At 47.0% G+C, this 23,877-nt stretch overlaps 1 protein-coding gene across 2 annotated transcripts in view; it reads right to left on the bottom strand.

Moving 5' to 3' along the window:
- Window positions 1-21,651, bottom strand: part of GRHL1 (grainyhead like transcription factor 1) — a 38,199-nt gene extending 16,548 nt beyond the window's left edge. Inside the window, exons 1-8 of one of the 2 annotated variants that reach the window (XM_088536242.1) lie at window positions 21,632-21,651; window positions 17,921-18,107; window positions 15,036-15,106; window positions 13,194-13,584; window positions 12,780-12,856; window positions 11,814-11,970; window positions 11,129-11,240; window positions 10,056-10,150 (exon numbers count right to left, since the gene is read on the bottom strand). In XM_088536242.1, coding sequence (XP_088392368.1) covers window positions 10,056-10,150; window positions 11,129-11,240; window positions 11,814-11,970; window positions 12,780-12,856; window positions 13,194-13,584; window positions 15,036-15,106; window positions 17,921-18,107; window positions 21,632-21,651 — 1,110 coding nt within the window. Of the gene's footprint in view, window positions 1-10,055; window positions 10,151-11,128; window positions 11,241-11,813; window positions 11,971-12,779; window positions 12,857-13,193; window positions 13,585-15,035; window positions 15,107-17,920; window positions 18,108-21,201; window positions 21,249-21,631 lie in introns of those variants that run through there. The other variant, XM_088536241.1, reaches the window with a different exon arrangement.
- Window positions 21,652-23,877: the final 2,226 nt, after the last annotated feature.

The raw sequence follows: 23,877 nt of genomic DNA, 5'->3' as shown, positions 1-23,877 counted from the left end.
ACAGCACACAAAGCCAGTTATCAGGTCCCTAGGTCTCGGTGTCACTCCTCTTTGGGAGACACGAGCTCCAAGCTCGCAGCCTCCGCTGCGTGGCCTGCCAGCCATGCAAAGCATGCAGAGCGCTTGAGGCTAGAGGTAGGCGCTTTGGTCTTGCCATGAGATGCATGTTATTACAGCAGAGCTGCATCCCATGGGAATTTGGGATAGTCTGTCAGATGACAAAGATTATCCTCCTACTTGAAGTTCTCCATATTTGATTAGTTCTGGCTTTAAACAGCTGGCTGCATTTTGTTTTTACCCTTAGGTCTTGTGGACTCCAGGCAGGAGATGACAACTAGGACCTGATCATTTGTGCACCCCTCCAAAGCAAGACACTCAGCCCATCCTCACTCCTCCACGCAAAGGCAGTGTGACAAGATCATCTACTTCCCATCCATCCTTTCCTTTTCTTGAGAGTGAAGTTGCCTCAGATTCCACAGAAGCAAAGTTTTACAAAACAGCTTGTCCCGTTTGGGCTAAAGCAGCTTCAGGAAGGTTTGATTTGCGTTCTTAAAGAAACGTAAGCCCAAGCTACTGAGCCAGCTACATCCCCACCCCAAAATTGCCAGAAGAAAGAGAAACGTAACCGCAGAAGTTGCTCTACGTCTTCAGCCTGCTGAGCAAGATTCCTTTTCATGTGTCCAACCTATTTTTCTAAGGGCAGTTCCGCATTCTCAGCTATATTAAGATCTGTTGTTACTTAAAAAAAATAAAATAAAAATAATAAAAAAACTAATCTCCCAAGATTCAACATAAAGACAGCACTTAGAGTTTGAGCAAGGCAAACACCCAAACGTGAGTCAAAACCTGAAAAGTTAGGGAGATTTTCTTTAAAATACAGATTTCTAAAAGGACTAGAAACCTATTCTTGCGTTATTTTGCTTGCTTGGCAGTTAAACTTTTAGTCTATTTGAATCCTATTACCAGGCTTTTCTCTCTGATCAACAAAACCAGACTTTAACACTTCCCCCCCACCTTTAAGAAAACTGAGATTCTCATCCAGACAAATGGCTCCACAGCAGCAGGATTCAAGTTAAAACACCAACCAGCATAAAATCGGAGCTGGCCAGGGCGCTCAAGCGCCCTGCTAAAATCCCATGCATTCAACTGCAGTGTTCACCCCAGCACACTAGGGACCTTCCTGTGCCTAATAATCCCCAACACTGCAGTTTCTTGGGGCCTTTCGGATAGATGAGCAGCACCTCAACTGCTCACAAAAGGAAGCAGCCGACAGGCTGTCCCAGCTCCGCCGAGATCATCGTGCAAGTTGCTGTGGGAGGAACTCAGGGCTCACAACTTCCTGCTCTGCATTTTAACTACCCGACCACTCCACTGGAGACACGCACAGCGCCTGCATCCACATCTACAAGAAACAACCTTCAATTTTAATAATGCAGAAAAACCCAGCAGCTCTGCTCCGCGCCCTCAAGGAAGGGCAGCAGAGACAGCCAAGTTCTTTCCACACAGCACCTTTTTCTAACAAGATCTGCCTTTCAAACAAACCAGGAAAAACAGACATAATTAAAGGGCAATCAAAGCGCTGCAGGAACCTCGCTGTCAGCGAGATGAAAGATGCCTTTTTTAAATGAAGGCTTGCATACCCACATCTCTCCTTGGTTTATCTTGGACGCCGCACTCTTTTGTCACGCAAAGAGCGCCGGCAATTTTGATTTAGTCCAAAGGCTACGTATGCAGAAGCTTCAGACGAAATGTCACCTTGTAGAGTCTCTTAGTCACTGAAAAACAGCATTAAAAGGAACTATATGCACGGACACATCAGCAATACCTGGGATTGCCACAGGCACTAACAAGGGGCTCAAATTGGTATTAGCAGATGGTACTTCAAAGCTTTGGCCAGTCCCCATCAAACAGAGGCACAAGACCTGAGGCAAAGGCCACTTCACATATTGCCCTGTTACGCAGTTTTTGAATATCCTTCTGCACCGCTGCGATAACTAATAGCCCCAGAGGCCATGTGTGTGTAGGGTTTGAGACCAACCACCTCCTCCTCATGGGTTTATTTTCAGCAGAAAACAGCTAAATTGAATTGACCTCCTTGCATACATGTTCCGTTATATTTTTATACCCACAAGACAAAGACACTACTTCATAATTCAAGTAAATTTCCTATTTAGATAAAGTTTCAGCTCTTTTCTAGCACTCAGAAGTAAGCAACAAGCTCCTAATTTTAAAGTTACAGCTAGCTTAAAATTGTCAGGATATTTTTGATTTTCAACTGTTATATTTGGACAGAACATGACATTTGGAGCTGACAACACACCAGCCAGGAACACAGTAAACTGATCGGCTTCTTTTTCAAGAATGCAGTTGGATGCAGCTTTTCTCAACCTTGCTCGAGTCATTTCACTGCTGTGCCTAAGACACAACAGGCAGAAGGATTCCTGTGATCCTGGGACCATTTCCATAGCACACGGACCCAGTCTCACCCTGCAGACAGGTTACCACACACACATCCTCCTCAGAGGCAGCCTGGGGCCTCCCATGCTCCTCACACAACAGGATCCATTGGATCTAAGTGCACCTCCCTTTGCCCTGTACAGTTGAATTTGTGACATTACTGTTCCCACTTTTGCAGGACACAAGGCCTCCAAGCAACTAAAACAAGCCAAACTAAATTGGAACCTCTAAAATTTATGCCATCCGATTAAAAACCAAGGGAATGAATCAGGGAAAGGGTGCAGACCTAAGTAAAGAGATGGGTACAGCCTAGAGGACTCATGCCAACTTCCCTGCCTTGACCCCTTCCCTCAGGGGATGGGAACGTGCAGGGCTGAGCACAACAGAGGTGGAAGCTGCCCAGCTATCACCACCATGCACAGCCTCACCCATCACAACGCAACTGAGCTGCCAACAAGAATTCTGGGAATGTTAATGGAAAACCTGACAGTCGCTGGTCTCCCACAGACGCACGCAACTCAGAGGAAGGCCAACATTTGGTTATAGCCCTACTTGCTGGCTAGTTGAAGAAGCAGCCCCCAGGCCCTAATTCCACACACAGCTCATTTATCAGCCATCCACTAAGAAAAATTACTCAGAAGCTCAAGGGTTGTTATTTGACAGCCCAAAGTGTGTGGTTTGCTCTAAAAGCTTTGACAAATAGAAACACAACAGGGAAAATAAAGGGTCCTCTCTAAGACATGGCCACATGAATGCACACAAGATGGCCCTTAACACACTTCTCTGTGCTGCGAGTTGGCTGAATGCAAATTATCTCCAGCCAAAAGCCCTATAAAATTTTATCAGGGCTATTTCAAACACTTCAGAGAAGCAGAGCTGTGAGCCTGGGCACTGCACTGAGCTAATGTAGCTCTGAGCAGAGCTGGGTTGCAGCCAGGCAACTCAGAGGGCAAGCACGGGTTTGCCTGCACACATCCACAAAGCCCTTCCTAAGGAAACAGTGCTGGGAACACGGTGATGTCTTAAAAAGAGCTCGGTGCAGATCACCTGAGAGGTCGCTCATCTTGCTGCTCTCACATTTGTTTCTTCACCTCCCACGTGCACCACAGGTTTTGCATTAGTGGGAGGCAAGCCAGGAAACATGAGATAAAAATTGGGCAACTTATGCACCTGTGGGCTCCCCAGCCACCTCCTGCCTTTGGGATCGGACGCTCCAAATAAGGCTTGTCTGGCAGATGTGTGATAGCGCTGCATCCGCTCCGGCTCCGCGCTGGGGGAGCCGAGCGCCATCCCGCTCGGAGCCCGCGTGGGGAGTCTGCATTTAAGCCTCCGGAGCTCAATTCGGGCGATGGACACAAAACACATCACGGGTTCCAAGGAATGCGGAGTGGGAAATATTCCTCATTCCCAGATAAAAGGACGTCCTCGTACCGAGTTCACTCCATCAACAAAACAGAAGCAAATGGTAATGAGAGGAAAATACATATTCCTGATCACAAAGAGCAATGCAGATTGTTATTCCAACATGTTCTGACTCAAGGGAATACACGAGTGTCTCTGTTCACAACACGTGGGAAACGCGAGGACAGAGATTCCCATTCCTAGCAAGACTTTCTCCCCACCCCAGGCTCTGATAAGAGAAAGATGAAGACCAGGTGTCAGCTTTTGTTGGTTTGGTTTGAAAGACAGTAATAGCAACAGGCTGGCAAAAGAGCAGCAACATGGAAAAAAGTACTGAAAGTTGGAGTCTACAAGGACACAAAAAGGGTCTGAAATGAAAGTTTTGTTATCAGGCTTGAGGAGGAATTGAGGGATAAAAAGAAAAGTCTTCCTTCATATAAAAGATGATTCTAGGAGGAGAATTTTAGGCAGATACCCTTTTTGCTTCCATTCTTAAAATTACAGTACAAGTTCTGTAGTGGCTGCAAGACCAGAAGGATGGCAGCTTTGGACACCAAGTCCTGAAGGAAAAAAATATTAGCTGAAAAAACTGTTTCTAATTCACAACATTCAAAAGCAAAGCCAACATATGCTTGTTCTTAGAAAACCCAAGAAAGAGAATAGAAGGGCCTGCATTAGAAGCAGGTAAGCAGTACGTGCTTTGACTTTTCTGTCACTACTCCAAATGTTGCATGTACTTGCGCCTCAAAGAGCTTGTGGTCTGTAGCCCTGGCTTCAAACCAGTATCTTTCCTTTAAGTATGTTTGACTCATCACATTTCATAGTTTCATTTCCAACTAACCAAACCTGTACCGCCTTAATGCTGCTAAAGGTGGCAACACCTTGTTTAATGAGACATATGACTGCTGTTTCATTACAATGGCATCCACATAAATACATGCAATATTCATCAATCAAGTTAAGATTCTTCCTACAGTGAACACCAAGCACAGTTATGCTGGAATAAACTCTTAAAATAAATCAGTGCTGTACAGCCCAGTCTCATTTCAAGTTATAGCAAGAGATACACCCTCTCTAAAAACTGAGCTCCTCTAAATGACAAAATACTGCCCAAAAACTGCACTTGGCATGCATCAGAGCCTGCCAAAAGGCCACCCTCACTGAGCAATCTTCTGTTTTAAAAGACCAACACAAATTAGCCTCAAATTATCTTAATACAGAACTGTTTCATCTTTCTTGGGGAAGAAGAAAAAAAAGCACAACAAAAAACAATATTTAATTGCTCTGCCTTTCAGGGTGTCACTTAGAGATGTCACAACACATTCTCCTCAGCAGAAAGAGCAAAAAGTTCTACCACAAGGCCCTGAGTGCCACTGTTACACCCTCACTGCATGTTCCTTTGGATTAGGAAGGGTCTTTTCACACAGAGCATCTGACTTCTACCGCGTCCCCCTTTTTTCCCCCCTCTCCCTCTCCTTTTGGAGAGGAGAAGTGGGAGGACAGCAGAGCTCTTAATGCAGTGCCATCACTGCTGGCTCCAGTGCCACCCACTCAGAGAGATGACCCCCACAGGGCACCTCCCCAGGGCGCTCCTCTGGGAGCTGCAGGGCTCAAGGCCCTGTCTCAGGGGCAACCCAGAAGGAAGCCAGGCTCCAGAGCAGCAACAGGGTCCTCACATTGCCAAAATGGCAAAACCTCACGAAGAGGCACCTGGAAAGATGACTTTAATCACTGGAAAAGTGACTTGAAAGATGACTTCAACTAGGACTGCCCAGTGAGGCCTCTCCTTGATCTTCAAGGCCTTCTCCTTGAAGGGCTGAGCAGCACAGCTGTCGCCTCATACATGTAACCAGCACCTGCCAGCCAACCCAGGGGAGGGGACACCAGCACCAGAATAATCACCCTGCACCTATCCAGGATTGTGCAGAGGGGCTCCCAGGTGGGCACAGGAGCCTCCCTGCCCTCTCACGTGGCATGAAGGCAGGCTGGCTTGCCTGGCTCAGATACGAGGTCCCAGCTGAACCAGGGTCCCACAAAGCAGGAGCTCAGACAGGATTTGAGCAAAGCTAGATCCAGCAAAGCCAGTTATTCCTGGGGAAACTGATCTGTCCAGATTATTCAACTGTCACTGATCCGAGAGCAGGTCATGTCCCCAGGCCAGAGTTAAAGGATAGAGAATTTGCTTCACGACCTAACCGGTAACACAACAGAGGTAACAGGACAACGGCCAACGTTATGAATGGAATAGCAGGCAACACGTCGGCGGAAGTGCACATTTACCATGCATGTAGTGGTAATGTTCACTAACACTTTTGTGTGTGCAAGCCAAGAGCAGGAGAACCAGGCGTGCTGTACAGAACTGGCAAAAGTTAGTTCTCAGTCTCAAAAAACTCATGACCAGAACCTACAAGTGCTTCTCCCAGTTGACATGTGGAGATAAAAGACAAAAATGGGACCTGCAAGGAGAAGATTCCTCTTCTCTAGCTTTGGCAACAGACCTTAAAGGTGGTCAAGCCTACTACATGATGAGAGCTCATGAGAGGCAGGCACCTCTAGAGAGCTCCATACCAGTTACACCTTATTTCTACTGGAAGCAGTAGAAGCAGATGACAAGCTTGGGTTAAACATTTAAAAGCTGTTAGGAGGAAAACAATCCTACCTCAACTGTCTGCCCAACACAGCGGAAGGCCGGGACAGAGTGGGAAACTGTTTGAAGCCTCCGCAAGCCTCAGGGTAACTCCAGCATTCCTGTTGCGTGCAAGCGAGTGCATCAGCTACATATCTTTGTCAGACTCATCAGATCATGGTTGCACCCTACTAGGACTCCTCCTAACTGAATAGATGCACCGACTTTCCTAAAAACCCAACTCAACAGTTCACCAGTTTACCACCCCTCACTCCCTCCTCACAAGGTGTAGTTCTCTCCTATCCAGTCCTTCCCCTGGACCTGGTAGGGTCAGGCCTCAGCCCTTAACACGTACTCCTGCACACCCATAAGAATCACCACTTCCCCACTCCACAGCACTTCCTCTCTACCCTATCCTAAGAGGCAGCACTTAGGCAGTTTCTTCCCTTCTCCCCCAAGTCTGGCCCTCTTCCCCTCCCTATCCCAGAACAAGGAGCATTTAGGCCCTGAGCACTGTTCCACTTTGCACTTGCTCTTGCGGAGATCACAGAATACTTAATCCACCTCGCTGCAATAGGGTGGCCACATCTACCAATTCCTGTGTTGTCTCAGAGGAACAGGAGAGGGCAGAGAGGAGCTGCAGCAAGGTACATGCCATTTGCTCCGAATCCAAGACTGAGTAACGCTTGCCGTGCGTGCATAGCTCCCATTTTCACACATCTGCGCTCACAGACAGTGCACAGGCACAGTCAGCTGCACGATGGCTCCATTCACTAGAGCAAGACCTGCCCATTTGCGTCTTGCACATGCAAAAAATACTCCAGAGTTACACTCGGCTCTCCCAGCAGATACATATGGGAGATAGTGAATGCCAAGGGAAGCTCAAACTTCCTCCTCTCCTTCCACAGCTCCACTGGGGAGATATATGTATGAAGTTTCCCTTTTAATGAGTGCAATGAGGCAATATTAACACCTGAAAAGAGTTGTTCCCTTCTCCTCCCCGCCCCGAAATTGTACTTCATAAAATTCCCAAAGCACCTGAACTGTCTGACAAAGCCTTCCCTTGGTTAGGTGACCTCTTCAGGGCTGGAAAAGCAGCAGAGGTCAGATATTCTCACACCCCCCACATGACAAGGGCTAGTGCAACAACATTAAGCAAGGATTTATAACACACTGGCACCAGAGCAGCTAGGGGCAGCTTCTCATGCTAACATGCTATTTCTCCTTTAAGACATTTGACACACACCCACAGCCCTGGGTGCCTAAGTGAATAATTACATCAAACTCAGACACAGAGACTCATCACCTCCCATTTCACACCATTAGACTGGGCTGCACAGTACGAAATGATCACCGCAGCAAACTGGAACCAAAAGCAAGAGGGAAAGGGGGAAAACGGCAACCCTCAAAGAATTCCTCAGCTCTGGTCCTATTAACACCATGTGAAAGCAAGTTTCTGATAATCGAAACTTGGTGGCTGGTTAATCGTACAATCTATGCAACATTGCTGCTATTACTAAACATAATGCACTGCATTTATTACTGTGGAGAACTTTCTGTAGCATCAAACTCCGCTCTCTTTATTCCCTGCTTTAGATAGAGACACAGAGGGAGAAAATGAGAGACAGAGAATGCAAAGTAAATGAACCATGCAATAAAAATTGTTGAAGTTGGCTCAGGCATCTCTTGATAAGATCATAAGCGTTGAGAAAGAATTGCAGCTCTGCTGATGAGAAATCCAATCACTGACAAACGCATCCACTCAGGGAAGGGGAAAAAAAATGCCAAAAAAAAAGCAAAGCCCTACACATTTAAGTAGACTCTTAAACACAGAGAGAACTTGCTACGAATGAGAAACCTTTCAAAGAAGTCCAGAGTTTTTTTTTTCTTAAAAAGGCTGCTGTGAGGAGCCAAGTCTTGTGTTTTTTGTACCAAGAACACCCCCTGGCTCCTTCAAACCCAGTCATCCTTGAAGCACATGAATCTCAGAGTCAATCTGGAGGCAGTCATGTCTACAGCCAGAACAGCTGGGCAGCTCATGCCTTCCTGCACCACCTCATCCCATACAGCTCAAATGTGAGCCAAGATATCAAACTTTTGAGAGTTTTGGGACATTTTCAGGCTATTACCGGCCATTTTGCTATGGACCTAAAACCTACAATACCACTCAGGAGATTGTGGAGCACCGGGCCAATAATCAGCCATAACAGCCTATTTCAGATAACAAGTTCAGCCACCTCTGAAGAAGCTTTCCAAATACTTTGCTGTATCTTTTCAAAGCCCAAAGCCTTTTCAAAGCTGCTTGCTCCACTAAAACCAACCCCTCTGCCTTGACATGCCAAGGACAGCACAGAAGGCCTGTTGAACAATTCAATCCTTCAGCTCCAGACAAAATTCTCTACTTTTAGCATCTTTTGTCTGCTTTTTAGCTCACAAACTTGCCTGACTGCCTTGAGATAAGAGTCAGGAAAGTGGCTCTGGTCACCTGGCGGTGGGGTGGGGGTGCCTTTCCTTGAGGCGGCCACTGGGTTTTCAGCAACAGCTCTCAGCCCTGCTCCTTGGTTAGTGTTTCCAGTTCTTTAAGGCCCTAAAAATCAAGGCTGTCTCTGCAAGATCCATCCCTGTGTCCAAGTCCAAGGCCTTTGGACACCTCACAAACACAGACCACCCAAGTTCCTTGGGTAGAGCAATCTTAGCCTAGTTATAGTAATTGGGAAATACTCTGGGATCACGTGCTCCCTCCTTTTGACAGACTCTGAAGGCTCATCTGTTTGTTCATACAGCAAAATGTTCCATGCCTCAAAATCTCCATCTCCATCTTTCAACCTGCTTCCGCAGGTAAAGCCATCATTCTTAGCCTGATTTAAGGCAACCCAAGCACTGAGTCTGGTGAAGGGAGAAGCTTGGCATCCAGCACCAGCTTCACAAGTGATATTGCCCATGCTGCAAGGCAGCACTTCCTCTGGTCAGCAGCTCACTGCTCTGTCACACATCCCAGACGTCTTCCACACACACAAAAAAACTGCCCATGCTTAGGTACCTACTGTGGTGCCCAAAGTTCTGCAGAGGGACCAAACTGGAGTTGACCAGGGGGTTGCTCTGACTGAAAGAGGTCACTGTGTGCTGGGATCTGCGATTTCAACAACACATTCTTTGGTGGGAGCAGCTACTCCCTCCTCTGCTTAATACAATCCCATTGCCACAGTCTCAACTCTGAAGAACTTGCCCCTCACCACCCACTGGGATACTCAAGGAGACCGTGCTAACTGCCAAGCCCAGCTACACTCAATCACACCTTCAGTACCCATTCATCACTGCTCTGCAAAATGTTTGGTGCTTCCTTTTGTCAGTACTTGTCTGTCAGGCAGACAACTCTGCCAAGAATCCTCAAGCAGTTGCAACGCTCTCCACAGTTGCACACGCAAACCCTCTTAGGAAACAGCCAGAAGGTTTTGCCTAATACAAGCATGTAAACAAACTTGTTACATGCTAATCACCAGGTAGGCCACACACCCTTCCCCTCCTCCCTCCCTCTACGGAAAAGGCAGGAAATAAGACTGTGGTCACATACCTTGGCTTCCTCATTGATGTCCCAAGTGAAGGATATGGCGTTGTATGCGATCTCCTCGATGTTGCTGATGGTGTTGAAGCTCTCCTTGTAGTCAGCTACCAAAAAAAAAAAAAAGAAAAGAGAGATGAAGGAGAGGAAGAGATGATACCATCTGGACTTCTTAATCATACAAAGCAGGTAAGTATCAGCTGCAACTCCTCTTCAACCCCTTGGGGGCAAAGGAAGTTGAACTGTTTTACTGTTTTAAGAGGAGATCATTAAAAGGCCAGAAGTAGTTCTTGCACATATACAAAAAAAAAAAAGAAAGAGATGAAAACAGAAAAGCTGGACTAGAAACGGCAATAAGAAAGGCAGATATTCTTGGTACTGCACATCTCTGTGCCATACCCTGCTATGTGCAGGAAACCCTATCCTGCATGGCTGTATGGCAAGGGTAGAACCTCTCAATAAAACTCCTTCAACAACAAACAAAGATTTGCATGCGCGTCTGCTCCAGCTGCCAAGTGATTAATCCCTGCTTTTATTCACAGAAGGAGGGGACTAGGAGCACAAACCAGCCTTCAGCCAGAGAAGTCTGGAAGTCAGCCAGCCACAGCCTTGTCTGCAGGCAAGTGGAAATCTGCAGGGTTGTTTCCACCCCCCACTGCCTTATTTTTTTCTTCTCTTAAGTGAACTGAACCAAAGACCAGTTGCGAGCAAAGCTGTGGGAAGGAAGATGATTCGTATCGAGGTATTTCTAGGAGGATCTTGTCCTTTGAAGACACAGCCACAGAGTCTAAGCTGCAATTTACCTACAACCACCAAGATATTCCAAAACAACAATGAATTGTTATTCCCAGAGTAGGACCCTACACCCAGCCTTTGCACCAGGCAAAAAAACCTTTCAGAAATCAGCCTCTTTAAGAAGTTCTAAAAGTTACATTAGCTCAGAGCAATCAAAAGCTCTCTCTGGATTTTCAGCAAAGCTATGGACAGTACAAATCACGAACCAAAGGTTCCTTAAAATAAGAGAGCCAAAACTGGACAAGGAATTAGGCTTGGAGTTTGACATCAGCAATTGCAGCCTTTCTTACCTATGTCGATGCATCTCTGTTTGGCTGTGTGCTGCCTTGAGTGCCAGTATTTCCAGTGCCGAAGCTGATCTTCTCTTGTTTTGTCTTCAGCAAACACTACCATGATGACACTCTAAAAGAAGAGGGTGAGAAGATTATTATTTATATATATATACACACATACACACACACACAATATAAATATATTCATAAATATTTTAATCTCACCTTACAAACACACATATAAGCACACACGAATACGTGGAAGAAAAGGCCACAGAGTCCACTTGTTTTGGAAGCTCTTCTTGGCATGAGAGAGTATTAGGCTTTTGAACTGAACAAACCCCAGGAGAGCTGGCACGCTGCTGCGGAACAAGAAGGCAGACAGCACCTCTTTCTGGGTCATAAACAGAGATGAGCAGAACTGCCCTCCTAACTGGAGTTCAAGGACCTCATTGCAGGTGTTGCATCACCCTTACACAAGTGCTGACACCACCTCTTAACAGACTGAGCCAAGATGGGTTGCTCTGAAAGTAGGTAGACAGCCAAGGAACAGGCACTGACGTAACAGCGTGGGTTAGCTGACTTAGTGCTGCTGCTACAGGTCAGCTTACTGCACTCGGGGGGATTTTAAGACAACCAGTACGTACGTGTATACACACACACATCCCCTCTTGCCCAAAAAACCACGAGAGCCATCACTCACTCGGACTTTACTGATAGGGTGGTGGATTCCTTCACTGCTGCTGACTTCTTTCAGTGTGATAGGGTAAAATTGACCCTTATTCAAGTAAGTCATCGTGCTGTCCCCAGGCTTCTGTCGGAGGGACTTGGAGGCTTCCAGAGTGTATTCAAAGTTATTCCTACGAAGCGGAGAGGGCAGTGATTGCTAAGGCATTTTCCTGGAAAGTTGATTAAACGATCTACATTTAATTTGGATAAATTCCAAACTTGTTAGTTGACTCACTACGCCTTCAACAGGTGAGGAAGTGGGGAAACAGGATGAGCCCCTTTTTCAACCATTCCCTTCAAGAATGAACACTTAAAAGAAGTTCTTGGCAAGCTAAATCGCAAGACTCGTCAGCAAGCAAGAACATCCCTATTCAAACTCGGCACAACACACTACTTTCTTTTAATACAGAAGTATATTAGCAGTTAAACTAAATACACAAGTTAATAAGCTGTAGTTTTCTCTTCTGTCTTGGTCAACTGCTGCTAACCAAAAGCTACTTTATCCCCTCCCTTAAAACTTACATGAGAGTTTCACACATCCTATCTATACTTCTATGATACAGATCTTAAACAGGGAAACAGCAAAGCTAATCGGCCAGGGAGAACAAGACAACTGGAAGTCAGTTCCAAGAGACTTTGCAGAGCTGACAGACAACACTGCATCTTCCTATAGGACACAGGTTTTAACCTTGTAGAGAGCTATGAAGATGGCAGCTAAAGTGGGGTGCTATTTCCCATGTTTTTTCCCTTGAAAACATAGGTAGAAAACAGAGGTTTCAGCTATGAGGAGTAAATGCCAGTGAGCAAACACTGCCGTGCATTGAGACCCCATGCTTCACTGGGATTCGGTGCAGAAGGGAGTAAGTTGTACTGCTTACTCACAAAGCCATCCAGCTATAAGAGAACAAGAGAATATGGGCCATCAGGAACTTAAAGTTACCCAGAAATGCTGTCAAAAACATAATCTTCTGAATTCATGTTGGCCATCCGGAGATTCAGTTCAGCAGGAAAGAAAACCTGGAATAGACACAAAACAACACAAGAATTAACAGAGCAGCTACAAGAAAAGTCAAGATTAAACAGATGCTTGTTACCCGAGAACTTCTGGCAGGCAAATTGATCAACAGATAAGAACTGATTTTGGTTCTGTACAAACAGGACACTTGAGCGGGGCTTTAACAAGAAACTGTTGGGTGTCAGCTATGCACATCTTACAGTGTTTATGAGACAGTTCATGGCAGCATTGTAAAGCTTTCCCAAACCTCAAGGAAAAGGAATAGTTACACAGCTCTCCAATACCTGGCTTGCAACTCTAAATAAATAAATAAATATAAATAAGAGGGTTCCTCTGTACCTCTTGTACTCCTTCCTTAAAAGTCTCCGAGAAGGTGGAATCTGGCGTTCGTCGCTGTGAGTTTTGAGGCTGAGTGTTGGAACTGAACTGGTCAGGATTGAGATTCCGGTCAAACACCACAACCCGCTCCGGGGGCTCGGGGTGGTAGACGCTTGGAGGGATTCCCACCGCAAAGCCATGGGGCTGAGTCTCCGTTTTGATGGAATGGGTGGGCATCGTTGCGATCGAGACAGTGACGGTTGTGTCAGGGGTTGTCAGGTGACCTCTCTTGTCCATGCCCATCTGGGGCGTGTGCGGAAGGACAATATTGAAAGGCACATTTTTCAGAACCTGGACTCTGTTTTCTCCAGTGGAAATGAGTGATTGCTCTGTCACATTTGGGATGCTGTTCCTTTAAAGCACAAGACACACATATAAATTAAACAGCAGTTTTCTAGATTATACAAGAGTCAGAAATACTTCTCAGCCTTTTGAACAAAGTGAGCTAACACTAACTCCTCTGCTTGTGAGGTCCAGCTCCATCCCCACCAGAAGAGTCAAGGTACTCACTCCAACAGCCTTAGTCAAGGGCTCCTATTGGAGATGAATCATCCCGGATTCTGACTGCCTCACAAACTGCAGTCTGATCCCCTTCCTGCCAAGCTGCAGCACACGAGAACTCACACTAGGCTCCCTGTGACTGCCTTTTTTTTTTTTTTTTTTTTTCTCCTGTGGAGAAAGGGGGCTCCAGCCTTCTGTGCCAAGATTATGTGCCACTTGGGAAGGTGATGAGGAAATCGCAGCCCTCTTTCACACACGTTCCCCCCAGGAGAAGCCATGCTGAGGTTCCCTGAAGCCGTTTCCCTAACTTCCCACTCTTCACCCCCCCACACTCACTTCTGTCGGGATGACACTTACACCTGTGGTTGGCCCAATAGCTTGTAGCCCAAAAAGAGCCAGCCCTCCTTTCTTCCCAACAGCGTCATCCTGCCCTCACCATTGCACCAATTCTGGCGCTGCCCTGACCCCTTGGCAAGCCGGTTCAGCTTGTTCAACGGGCAAGAAACTAGTCACTACTTTTCTCCTCCTAGGTTATGGGTCAGTGGAAGACCAGAGTTGGTGCAAGCAGAGACAGCAGAAACACATGGCTGGGAACCAGACAGCTCCTCTCAACAGTCATTCGATCAGCTGAGCCAGACCACAAAACCTCACCTTGACTCTTAAGAGGTTCCAATCTGTCTAAAGGAACAGGAAGAGGAGAGCAGCAGTGGAAGCCTAACCTGAATGAGCTTCACATTTGTAGTATTTAAGCAGTATCTTTTCTGCTTTAGGGGCATGAAAAAGGGAGAGCAGGAGAGCAAAAGAGAGAGGCATTCCCAAAAGTCCACAAAATATACAAAACCAAAACTAAAGTCACAAACACTTTGAAGTGCTTCCCTGTCATCCCATGCATGAGGAAGCAACTTGTCGGTGTGCAGGAACTAGGAGAGAAGTTACAAGCAACTGAAGAAACCACATGCAAAAAGCAAAGGGTACCCAATCTCCTCTGCATGTCTTGGGAAGGGCTGTTTGTGTTCCCAGACTGAGCTGAAGGGGAAAGAGGATAGCTTGGACTAGGCAGCCATCCAACATGAGGAAGGAAAAAGCACACAAATGGGGATAAGGAGGAATTTGTGTGCCCTGGCTCTCAACATCATACCTCAATCCCCATCCTCTTTGTAGGGCGACACAAAAATGTGGGGCAAAGTAAAAGCAAACAACTTTTCTCTTTGAGCATAACACTAAAAGACAAATTATATCTGCTCAGCAGGTTTGGTGGTCTCAGAGGGAATGAAGCAGACATACTACTGTAAAAACTCATACCTTTTGCTGTGATCTTGGTCAGCATGTTCTACCTCTGGTTTAGCTGTTGAAGATCTCCTCTCTCTCGGAACCTAGGAAATAGAATATAGTTATAGCACGACTTGTTCCTTCCTCATAGAAAAGGAAGTAAATAGCTCTTAACACAGCCATTAGATCAAATTTGATCAAATCAGGAAAGCATCCTTCTCTGATACTATGCACTACTAGTAACAGTCCTTGACTGATGTTAACATTCTTACTGCTTCGGGGTGCCAGGCCTGCCCCACACGCTGCTCAGCGGATCCTACAGTAACCAGCCCAGCCAGTTGAGCGTGGTTTGGATTCCAGCCAGCCTTAGACAGTGCTGAAACTGGTGTGGCCAAACAGGCCTTCTTAAACTGAAGTGTGAGCATCCACATGAACAGGACAAGAAGATCTCCAGAGGTTCAAACTAGCCATGCAGATTTGCCTTTCTGAGAAAGAAATGGGCTCAGTTCGCTGGATGAGCTCAGGGCTCACAAAACTGCTGCACATCTCAGGAGACAGATGGTCTAGGCCACTTTCTCAAAGATAACTCAAGGTTTCCTCTCTAGTTACAGACTTATTCCTAGAGGTTGTTTTTCCAGCCCTCACAGATGGAGGAAGTTGTCCCCTTCCCTAGGAGGATCAGGGGAGGGTAGCAGGCTGCTCCTCAGGGGCTGGGAGCATTCCCTCCTGGAAAGCACACCCAGAGCAATTCTTTCAAAGATACAGAGCAAATTCTACACAGAGCTAAGATGACTTTTAGAAGCTACAACCCACCTAGTCATATTTTCAGTTACAGTTTACAGCAGTTGAACAGAGCCCAAAGTAAACAAGCAGCACATCAGGATGCTACACAGCCCATTCCTATACCTGACCCTTGACAACACAGGAGCCCTAACTATACTCATACTTTTAAAAGCACAGGACAACCACAGCTACTTCGGCCTAGGACACAGAGGAGCTCAATACTGCTCCTGGCATTTTCTGCCATGGACAGAATTCCTCCTCCAAGCACTACACACAGTAATACCTAACACATAAGCCACTCTGTTCCCACTGTTGACAACTCCACTTAGTAGCTGAACTGGATTTCCCAGGCCCAGAGAGCAGAGACTCCACAGGCATTTCAAGGCAGAAATCAGAGGGTTTTTAACAGCTGCACTTAGGAAATGGCCACAGCAGTTTTCAGTGCTCCTTATCCCAGCACCTGCCCAATTCAGGTGTCCCAGAACAGGACACACACTCACCACGGTGTCCCAGACACGAGCAGGTTTGAGCTTTGCCTCGGACACGGCACGCGTGAGACACACGTGTTTTCCCAAACACACAACTAGTGCTTCAGTACAATGCAAAGGGTACTTCACTGATAACAGCGACCCAAATCCTGCGCTTTTTACACCATGTCATGTCTCTAACAGCATCAGAACAATCTGTTTTTTCTTTCAGTGGCCAGCAAAATTCTGAGAGGCCCTAAAAGGCTGGTGCTAACTATTCACAGAGGAGAGGAAAAAAAAAAAAAAAAACACCAGAACAAAAGAAACACTTCCAAATTGTATTTGGTTGAAAGCCCAACATTTAAAAAACTCTAGATCTTGACCACAAATTTACTGCCTATAAAGCCTTAATTACAACAGTTGAGCCATCAGAACTCATCATCTAGCTTTAACATTTTGGGGTAGAAGTGAAAAAAGCATGTTCCAAATACCTGCACATTGTCCCTCAGACTTTACTTCCTTACAGGCTTCAATAAAGCTTTCAACCTCTAACCATTTTTCTTCAAAGAACTGTGCAGAATCCCCTTTTCTCCCCCACACTGATTCTTCTATACAGCTACTGATGCACAAACAAAAAGCAAACCCTGAATAAGACATTAATGTACAGCAAATCCCTTGTGCTTTGCCAAGCATGAAGGATCAGCATCAACATTCGCTTTGCAACCTGAAGTTTTAGAAGTCAGAATTGATTTTGTGGATTAAAATTGATCTGGTGAGAGTGTTTTTTTCAAGAGCACAGCGAGTGTGGGCATAGGCTAAAACAGAAAGTCAGTTTTCTCACAAAACTAGCTAAATAACATACACATCGATGAGTTTGTGGCATTTTATCATACCTGCAGAGTACTAATCTCTATACTAAGCACTAAGACTATTTTGATACATAAGGCCATGTAGACCTCCTACATAAGACCTCCTAAAAATACAGGCAAGGATTCTGAAGATAGAAGGCAACCCCTTCTAGACTTTGAAGGAATGCAGACAACTACCCCAGCCTGGGCTTCTAATAAGTAGCAAAGGAAAATCCCCACACATCCAGAAAGGTGTTTGGCTTCAATACAGCTGTGAGCATCCAGAAGGAAAGCCACTGAGAATACCTTGAATGCTAGAGAAGACGGCTGTAGTTGTCAAGGGACTCAGAGAACCTGGAAGCCAGTGCTCACTAAAGTCAGACTGACATAGACAACACATCTCTCAGGCTGACGCTTTGCTCACCACAACCCAAAACTGGTAGCATCTCAACTTACACTGAAGTAACACATTTGAGTTCCAGTAAAAGCCCACAGTCCCATCAGAACTCGGATCATGCGAGCAGAAGAGCTTCCTCCCCAAGTATCTAAATTCAGGCATGGACATGCTTCGAAGTCTCATTCTTCAGGACTACTAAAACTTTGCCCCCTGAAGAGCCCAGAGTCAACAGGCAAACCTCAACTGAAGCCTCTGATGATCCAGATGAGCCCATTTTACAGAACTAAAACAGACCACTTTTCTGAAAAGTATTTTTTTTTAAAGTTAGAAGTATATATTCATCGATCCTCTAAAAAATGATGTTTTATCCATGGGTGGAACAGGAGCTCTGATGGTTGTCAAAGCTCACCCAGGACAACCCACCTTGTAGTAATCATAGAGCAGTCCAAGGGCAGCTGCACTGTCTTCATCACCATTGATGCTCATCATAGCTTTTGTAGCTGCTGTAAGGGGATTTTCAAGAAAGGATTTCCAGGCCTCATCTTCACTGGTGTACGGACGTCTCTGGGAGTACAGAGAATCATTCTGAAGAACCAACACGGGCCTTTTACTAGAGAGAGAGGAGAAGGGGAGAAAAAAAAAAAAAAAACTGTTAAAACGTATGGAAAAGGATTTTGAAAGTCTACGGCACTTCCAAACTAGCAGCCCAGTTTAACTAGGTTCATATTCTGATTCACTGCATTACAAGGATTAGTCAAACACAAAGCCCAGAAACCTAATTCTGATCTCACTCATACTCAGCATATATCAAGCTGAATTTGACCCAACTCAGTAGGATTACACCAGTGTGTATATATATATATACACACACATTTATATTTTTTTAAAAAGAATATATCACACAAGGTTATTCAAGAGCACAACCGACCTGCTAACAAACACTCTGAATCCAACCCAGCAAGAGTTAAAGATATTGGCTTTCCATCTATGGCACCTTTAGCACACCTTAAGTAATAGTACAGAGCCATAACGTGCTCCCAGTTCTCTGCCTACACTCCAGAGCCAGATGTGCTGCCCTCATACACATCTGCAAAGTGTGAATTCACAAAGCACCTTCCCTACCGAGCCTGTGGAAGGCACCTTGCTTGTCAGAGTATCTGAGAGCAGTACCTAGAAATGGCTGATCTGGTGTAGGCTACACAGGGAACATTGTCCAAAAGCACTACTGGTCAATTCAGCTGCATTTTTTTTTCTGGCAACAGAACTCAAACCACTTACTCTCTGGTTATCATATAAATTGCCTGCAACACTTGTTTGAAACAACATCACAATATGAACCAGGGGCATTTTTTTTTCTTCACGTCATACTATTATGAAAAAGAAAAAACAAAAAAAATCTGACACACACCCTGGACATCTCATGTTTTCTGTGAAAGAGAAAAGTCCAAGACCTGGGCCCAAGGCCCATAGGTGAAAGTGGAGTGTTCATAGGAAATGTGGTTCTACCAGCTCAGACAGATGAACGTATTTTAGCTCTATTGATAGAATGGATGCGCCATCTCTAAAGCCAATTCAAGCTAACACTGTTTAAATCTGATTTTTAAGCAACATTCAAACAGTTTTCTGTCCAGGATAAGCACAATCATTTACTAAAGAAAATAATCATCTCCTCATCTGTAGTAAGACAAGACTCAGTATTTTCTTAATGAATTTATTAAATAAATAAATAAAATCCCTATCACCATCAGAACACCTCTGCCCAGGAAGATAAGTATCCTTTTCATCTGCTATTTGCCCAGATGCATTCAGAGATTGAAATATACTACAAATACAAAAAGTTGTGAAATGCCAAGTTGTGAAATACTCTAATCACTATAATCAGCTTAACAGTATCCTACATTCATCACCGCCTTCTACCAAAAAGATTGCAAAGCACTTTGCAAATTATGTGTTCGATCCATTATCAGTTACACAAGGAGGTTCATTCAGCTTCAATGGGACAACTGCCCAAGTTCAAGACAAAGTGAGTGGGAGTTTCTAGGATTTACAGCCACAAAAACACCCTCACAAATCAGCACTATATAGTTGGGAGAAAAAGGTAAGCAAGTAAGCAAAAAGATAAACTTCTAGCCAAAGCCTTCTTTTGAGGTCCTTCTACATATTTCCGCATGCACAGAGACTGAAAATGTGTTGTCTCTGGCAAGCAGAACTTTCTATGAAAGATAGCACAGCAGAAAACAAGTCTGAATTTTCTTTTGGGAGACTGTAGAAGCCCCTATTCTCATGCAGCGTGATAAGGGATTGCTTAAATATCCACAGCAAATGGGAAAGTCCTCAGGTTAAAGTCACTTGTAAGAAAAAAAGGCACCAGAGTAACCTGCATTCAACCCTATCCATCTATGCGGAGCTGCAGGGCCAGGCAGCCTCGCTGGGAATTCAGAGTTGCTTCGCTCTGGCAACGCAGCCTTCACATGGAAAAAGAATGCAGGTAGCAGAAAAACAAATAATAATAATGAATGAGAACGGAAAGATCCACTAATTTGAAGTCCAAAAACTACAGATTTCTGTGCGATTTCTTTCTCATTGCAACACTTGAATAAAAAGCACGTTGTCCTAAAGAACATCGACCTCCTTTAGGAGCAGAGGAGGCAAAATCAGGACTACCAGCTGGGTTGTAACTCAGTCGCTTAACAGAACTGCCGGTTCTGGTAGGAAAAAAAAAAGAGAACATAATAATAAGAGAAGGCAAACTGTATATTTTTTCTGACAAATCAGCTTGGGGTAAGTCGTGGGTTCCAAGACGATCGTGGATCTGCTCGTAAAGCAGCAGACGTAACCTGCTGGGAGGCTGGATATCCTTTACCTACAGTGCTTTTTGTTATTTCAGGATTCACTTTCTGCCTAACCACGCTGGAAGCAGAAAAATACTACAAAAAATAATAATTTTATCCTGATGTGTAAAGACTGCACAGTCCACAGCGTTCCTGGTTCTGACAATAGAAACTATTCCTCCTTCACTGTCTCAAAATCCACTCTTTCTCTCCCTCAGCAAAACCCAGATCTGCCTCCATGCATTAACAGACCATCGACAGCAGCTCACTTCGCATCTGCTCTTGGCACGTACTTAACCTGCTCTTGGCACATACTTAACACCGTCAAACCAAACACGGTTTCTTCCCTTCTTCCACGGGCGAGAAAAATACCTGCGACGGCCTCGTCCGTTAAATTTCATTGGAAGCAAAAACGCACGTGGAAAACCCCAAACTCCAGCTGGATTTGGCAAGACCTTCCACAGCTTAGCAGCCTCCTCGTAAGAGGCAGGGTATTAAAATAAGGAAGCGAAGGCGCTGAACTTTTTTAAGAAAAAAAAAAAGAGGGAAAAAACGGGGAAAAAGAACAAAAAAGAAAAAATATGAAGAAAAAAATATCAGAAAGCACGAAGGGGTTTTCCTCGGAAACGACCAAGCTTCAGGCCAGGCTGCTGTCCTGGGGCCACCGCTAGGACACGGACACGCGGGTCACGGCAGAGCCGCCTCGAGGAGCGAAGGAAGGAGAAAGAGAAATAAAAACTCCTCGCGCGCCGTCGTGGCTTCTCCAACGTCAACTCCGCGGTGAGCCATGACACTTTAGAAAGGGGGGGAAAAAGGGGAAAAAAAAAAAAAAAAAAGGCAAAAAGGCCCCGTCGGCTCTCCGCGCGCGGTTACCTGGCGAAGTCCACCTTGCCAGAGGGATGCGCCTCATAGAAATCCATGCGGGCGCCCGCCGCGCCCGGCCCCGCGCATCCAGCGCCCGATCCCGGTGCCGATCCCCGATCCCCGTGCCCGGCGGCCCCGCGCTCCCCACGACGGCGCGGCCCGCTCGGCGCCGCCCGCCTTTAAGGCGCGGCGGGGGGCGGCCGGCGGCGCGGCCCCCACGCCTCGCCAGCGGTGTCGGGTTTCAAAGGCGGCCGCGCCGTCCGCGGAGCCGGCCCGCGGGGCGGGCTGCCCGCCGGGACCGGGTCGCCGTCCGCCCGCCTTCCCCTCGCGACGGCCGTTAACGGCGCGCGCCCCCCGCCCCGCGGGCACGCGGAGGGGCAGCGCCACCGGTCGGACCGGCCCTGCCCGGCGCGGCGCGCCCCCCGCCCGGCTCACTCACTTGTCGTAGTCTTGTGTCATGTCTGGCGAGCGGCGGAACTGGCCCGGCCGGTCGGGACGGGGCGGCGGGGGCGAGCGCAGGGAGCAGCGCAGCGCAGCCCGCCGCTCCGACGGGTTTTGTCGGCTTTTCTCGCCCGCTCAGGTGGCTCCCGCAGCCGCAGGTGGACGGGCGCCGCGCGACGCCGCCCATTGGCTGCCGCCGCGCGGGGGGGCGGGCCCGGCGCGCCCCATTGGGCGGCCGCGCGGAGGGGCGGGGCGCGGCGGGGCGGCCGTTGCTGTCGCCGCGGTTCCGTGCGCGGGGCGGCCCGAGGCCCCGTCCCGCAGGAGAGGCCCCGTTCCCGCCCCCCGCACCGGCCCGGCCGCTCCGCTCCGCCGCGGCCGCCTCAGGGGCCGCATCCCCGGCCGAAGGAGCCCGCGGGGCAGGGGCTCCGCGCTTCCCAGAAACGGCCTCTTCACCCCCTTGGCTTTTCCACACTAACTCCTGCTCTGATGAGTTCTGAAGAGGGTAACGAATCAGTCCTTCCCACAAGGATTCCAGTACCGCTGGATCCGCGGGGCGCAGCGCGGAGGTGGAGCGCGAGGTTTTCAGCAGCCCTAGCGCCGCGCCGGCCGTGCCCCCGGCGCCATCCCGAGCCCCGATATTCCCATATTAGTGCCTCCGGATTTGGATCAGGCATATCTGACATTTCTCCTTGAGAAATAAGGGTGGGAGGCGGCTTGCTTAAGTAACAAGTTAAATCAAGCCCCGTCTAGCAACAGTGTCTGTCATACACTGAAGATGCTTCAGATAGCTACTACAGTGTAAAAAGGTGTTTGCTAATTCTCCCTTCCAAGACAAAACTCCTTCCCTGTTTGTTTAAGACATACTCCAGTGCAAAACTATAGAAAGACAATTCAAACAGCCAACCAAAGGAAACCTGAGACTAAAGGGAGCCAGATTTTGCTAAGGGTCTAATCCTGGAAGTTGCTTCACATCTTCTGGCTGGATTACGACTGGCATCCTAGAAATAAAATGCTCTGTTTGCATCGGCAAACATTGCCATGAGGATGGCAAAAGATAAAAATCAATCTTAAATTGGATCTTGCTTTAGAAAGTGCATGGGTTTAAGTTGTTCTTTAAGACATGCAATAAATCTGTTTCACACATTTAGATTACACGGGAAAAAAAAATCTGCTTTTGCAATTTTTCCTAAAGAGTACGAGCTGTTTGGTTTCCCATAAAAATTTCGAAAGCGACTCAAAATGAAAACCAGGGGAAAGGATTGCTAGCTTTCTCCAAAGCTATTTATTGTTAACCCTCATCGATTCCGTTCTTGGAATGCCGGGGTGCGCGCACACCGTCCACGCTCTTTGGCACACAGTCAGACTTTTCATTAGCAATAAGATACAGCGCTACCCTGTAGCTCTGAGCGACCCAGATGCAGCCTGTGCTGAAGGTGTTCACAAGGCAGCCGAGTTGCTGAAATCTGAGTTTACAACAGAACGCTTTGCACTTTGGCTAGAATTGACTGAGATTTTCCCCCAAATAATCAAAACTGTTTCCTCTGCTTTTCTTAACAGCCTCATTCACTGATGAAAACTCGTTTATCGACACGGCAATCGCTTCCACGCGCGGGAGACAATGATACAAACACCGGGTTGTGACACCGCTGACTAACGTGCCGCTCACAACCCGGCCTCGCCGGCAGCACCAGGAGCGTTTGGGTGATGTCACGAGCCGGGTTGCATCACCGCGGAGTCGGAGCAGGCAGGAAGCACGGAGGGAGCCAAGGAAGCCTCGGCGGGGGCACGGAGCCGCGCGGCCCCACGGGACAGCGCTCTGCCAGGCTTCCCTGCCCGGCGCCGACTTGCCTCCTACCTGTTCCTTCTCGCAGCCCTCCCGCCTCCATCTCAGGGCTCTCACACCCATCCCTCTCCCGTTCTGCACAAGCCAGGAGCCATGGAGAACTCCCCTTGTCACCTCCTGCCTCGAGCCCCCTATCAATGCGCTGGGTCTGTTTCTCTCCTCTCCTTTGACATCTCTGTGTGTGGAAACTTGAGTTATTCTGCACAAGGATTATCTACTATTATGTTTTCCTTAACAAATAAGGTTTTACAGTCTCTTGGATGATTATTATCATCATGAGCCATCACACTAGTCAAATCCACGAGCAGCAGTTCTGTGTTTTTGATACTTGGCAGCAGGCAAGGTGCTCTCTATTCAGTCTGGACCCCTAAAACTTTAGGGCCAAGTAGCAGGGCTGGTTC

Source organism: Tinamus guttatus, unplaced genomic scaffold (genome assembly GCF_059628265.1).
Source record: "Tinamus guttatus ecotype Peru unplaced genomic scaffold, ASM5962826v1 Tinamus_guttatus_pri_ptg000653l, whole genome shotgun sequence".
Lineage (NCBI taxonomy): Eukaryota > Metazoa > Chordata > Aves > Tinamiformes > Tinamidae > Tinamus > Tinamus guttatus.
Note: the sequence above shows the minus strand (reverse complement) of the source record. Positions and strands in the feature narration are given on the sequence as shown.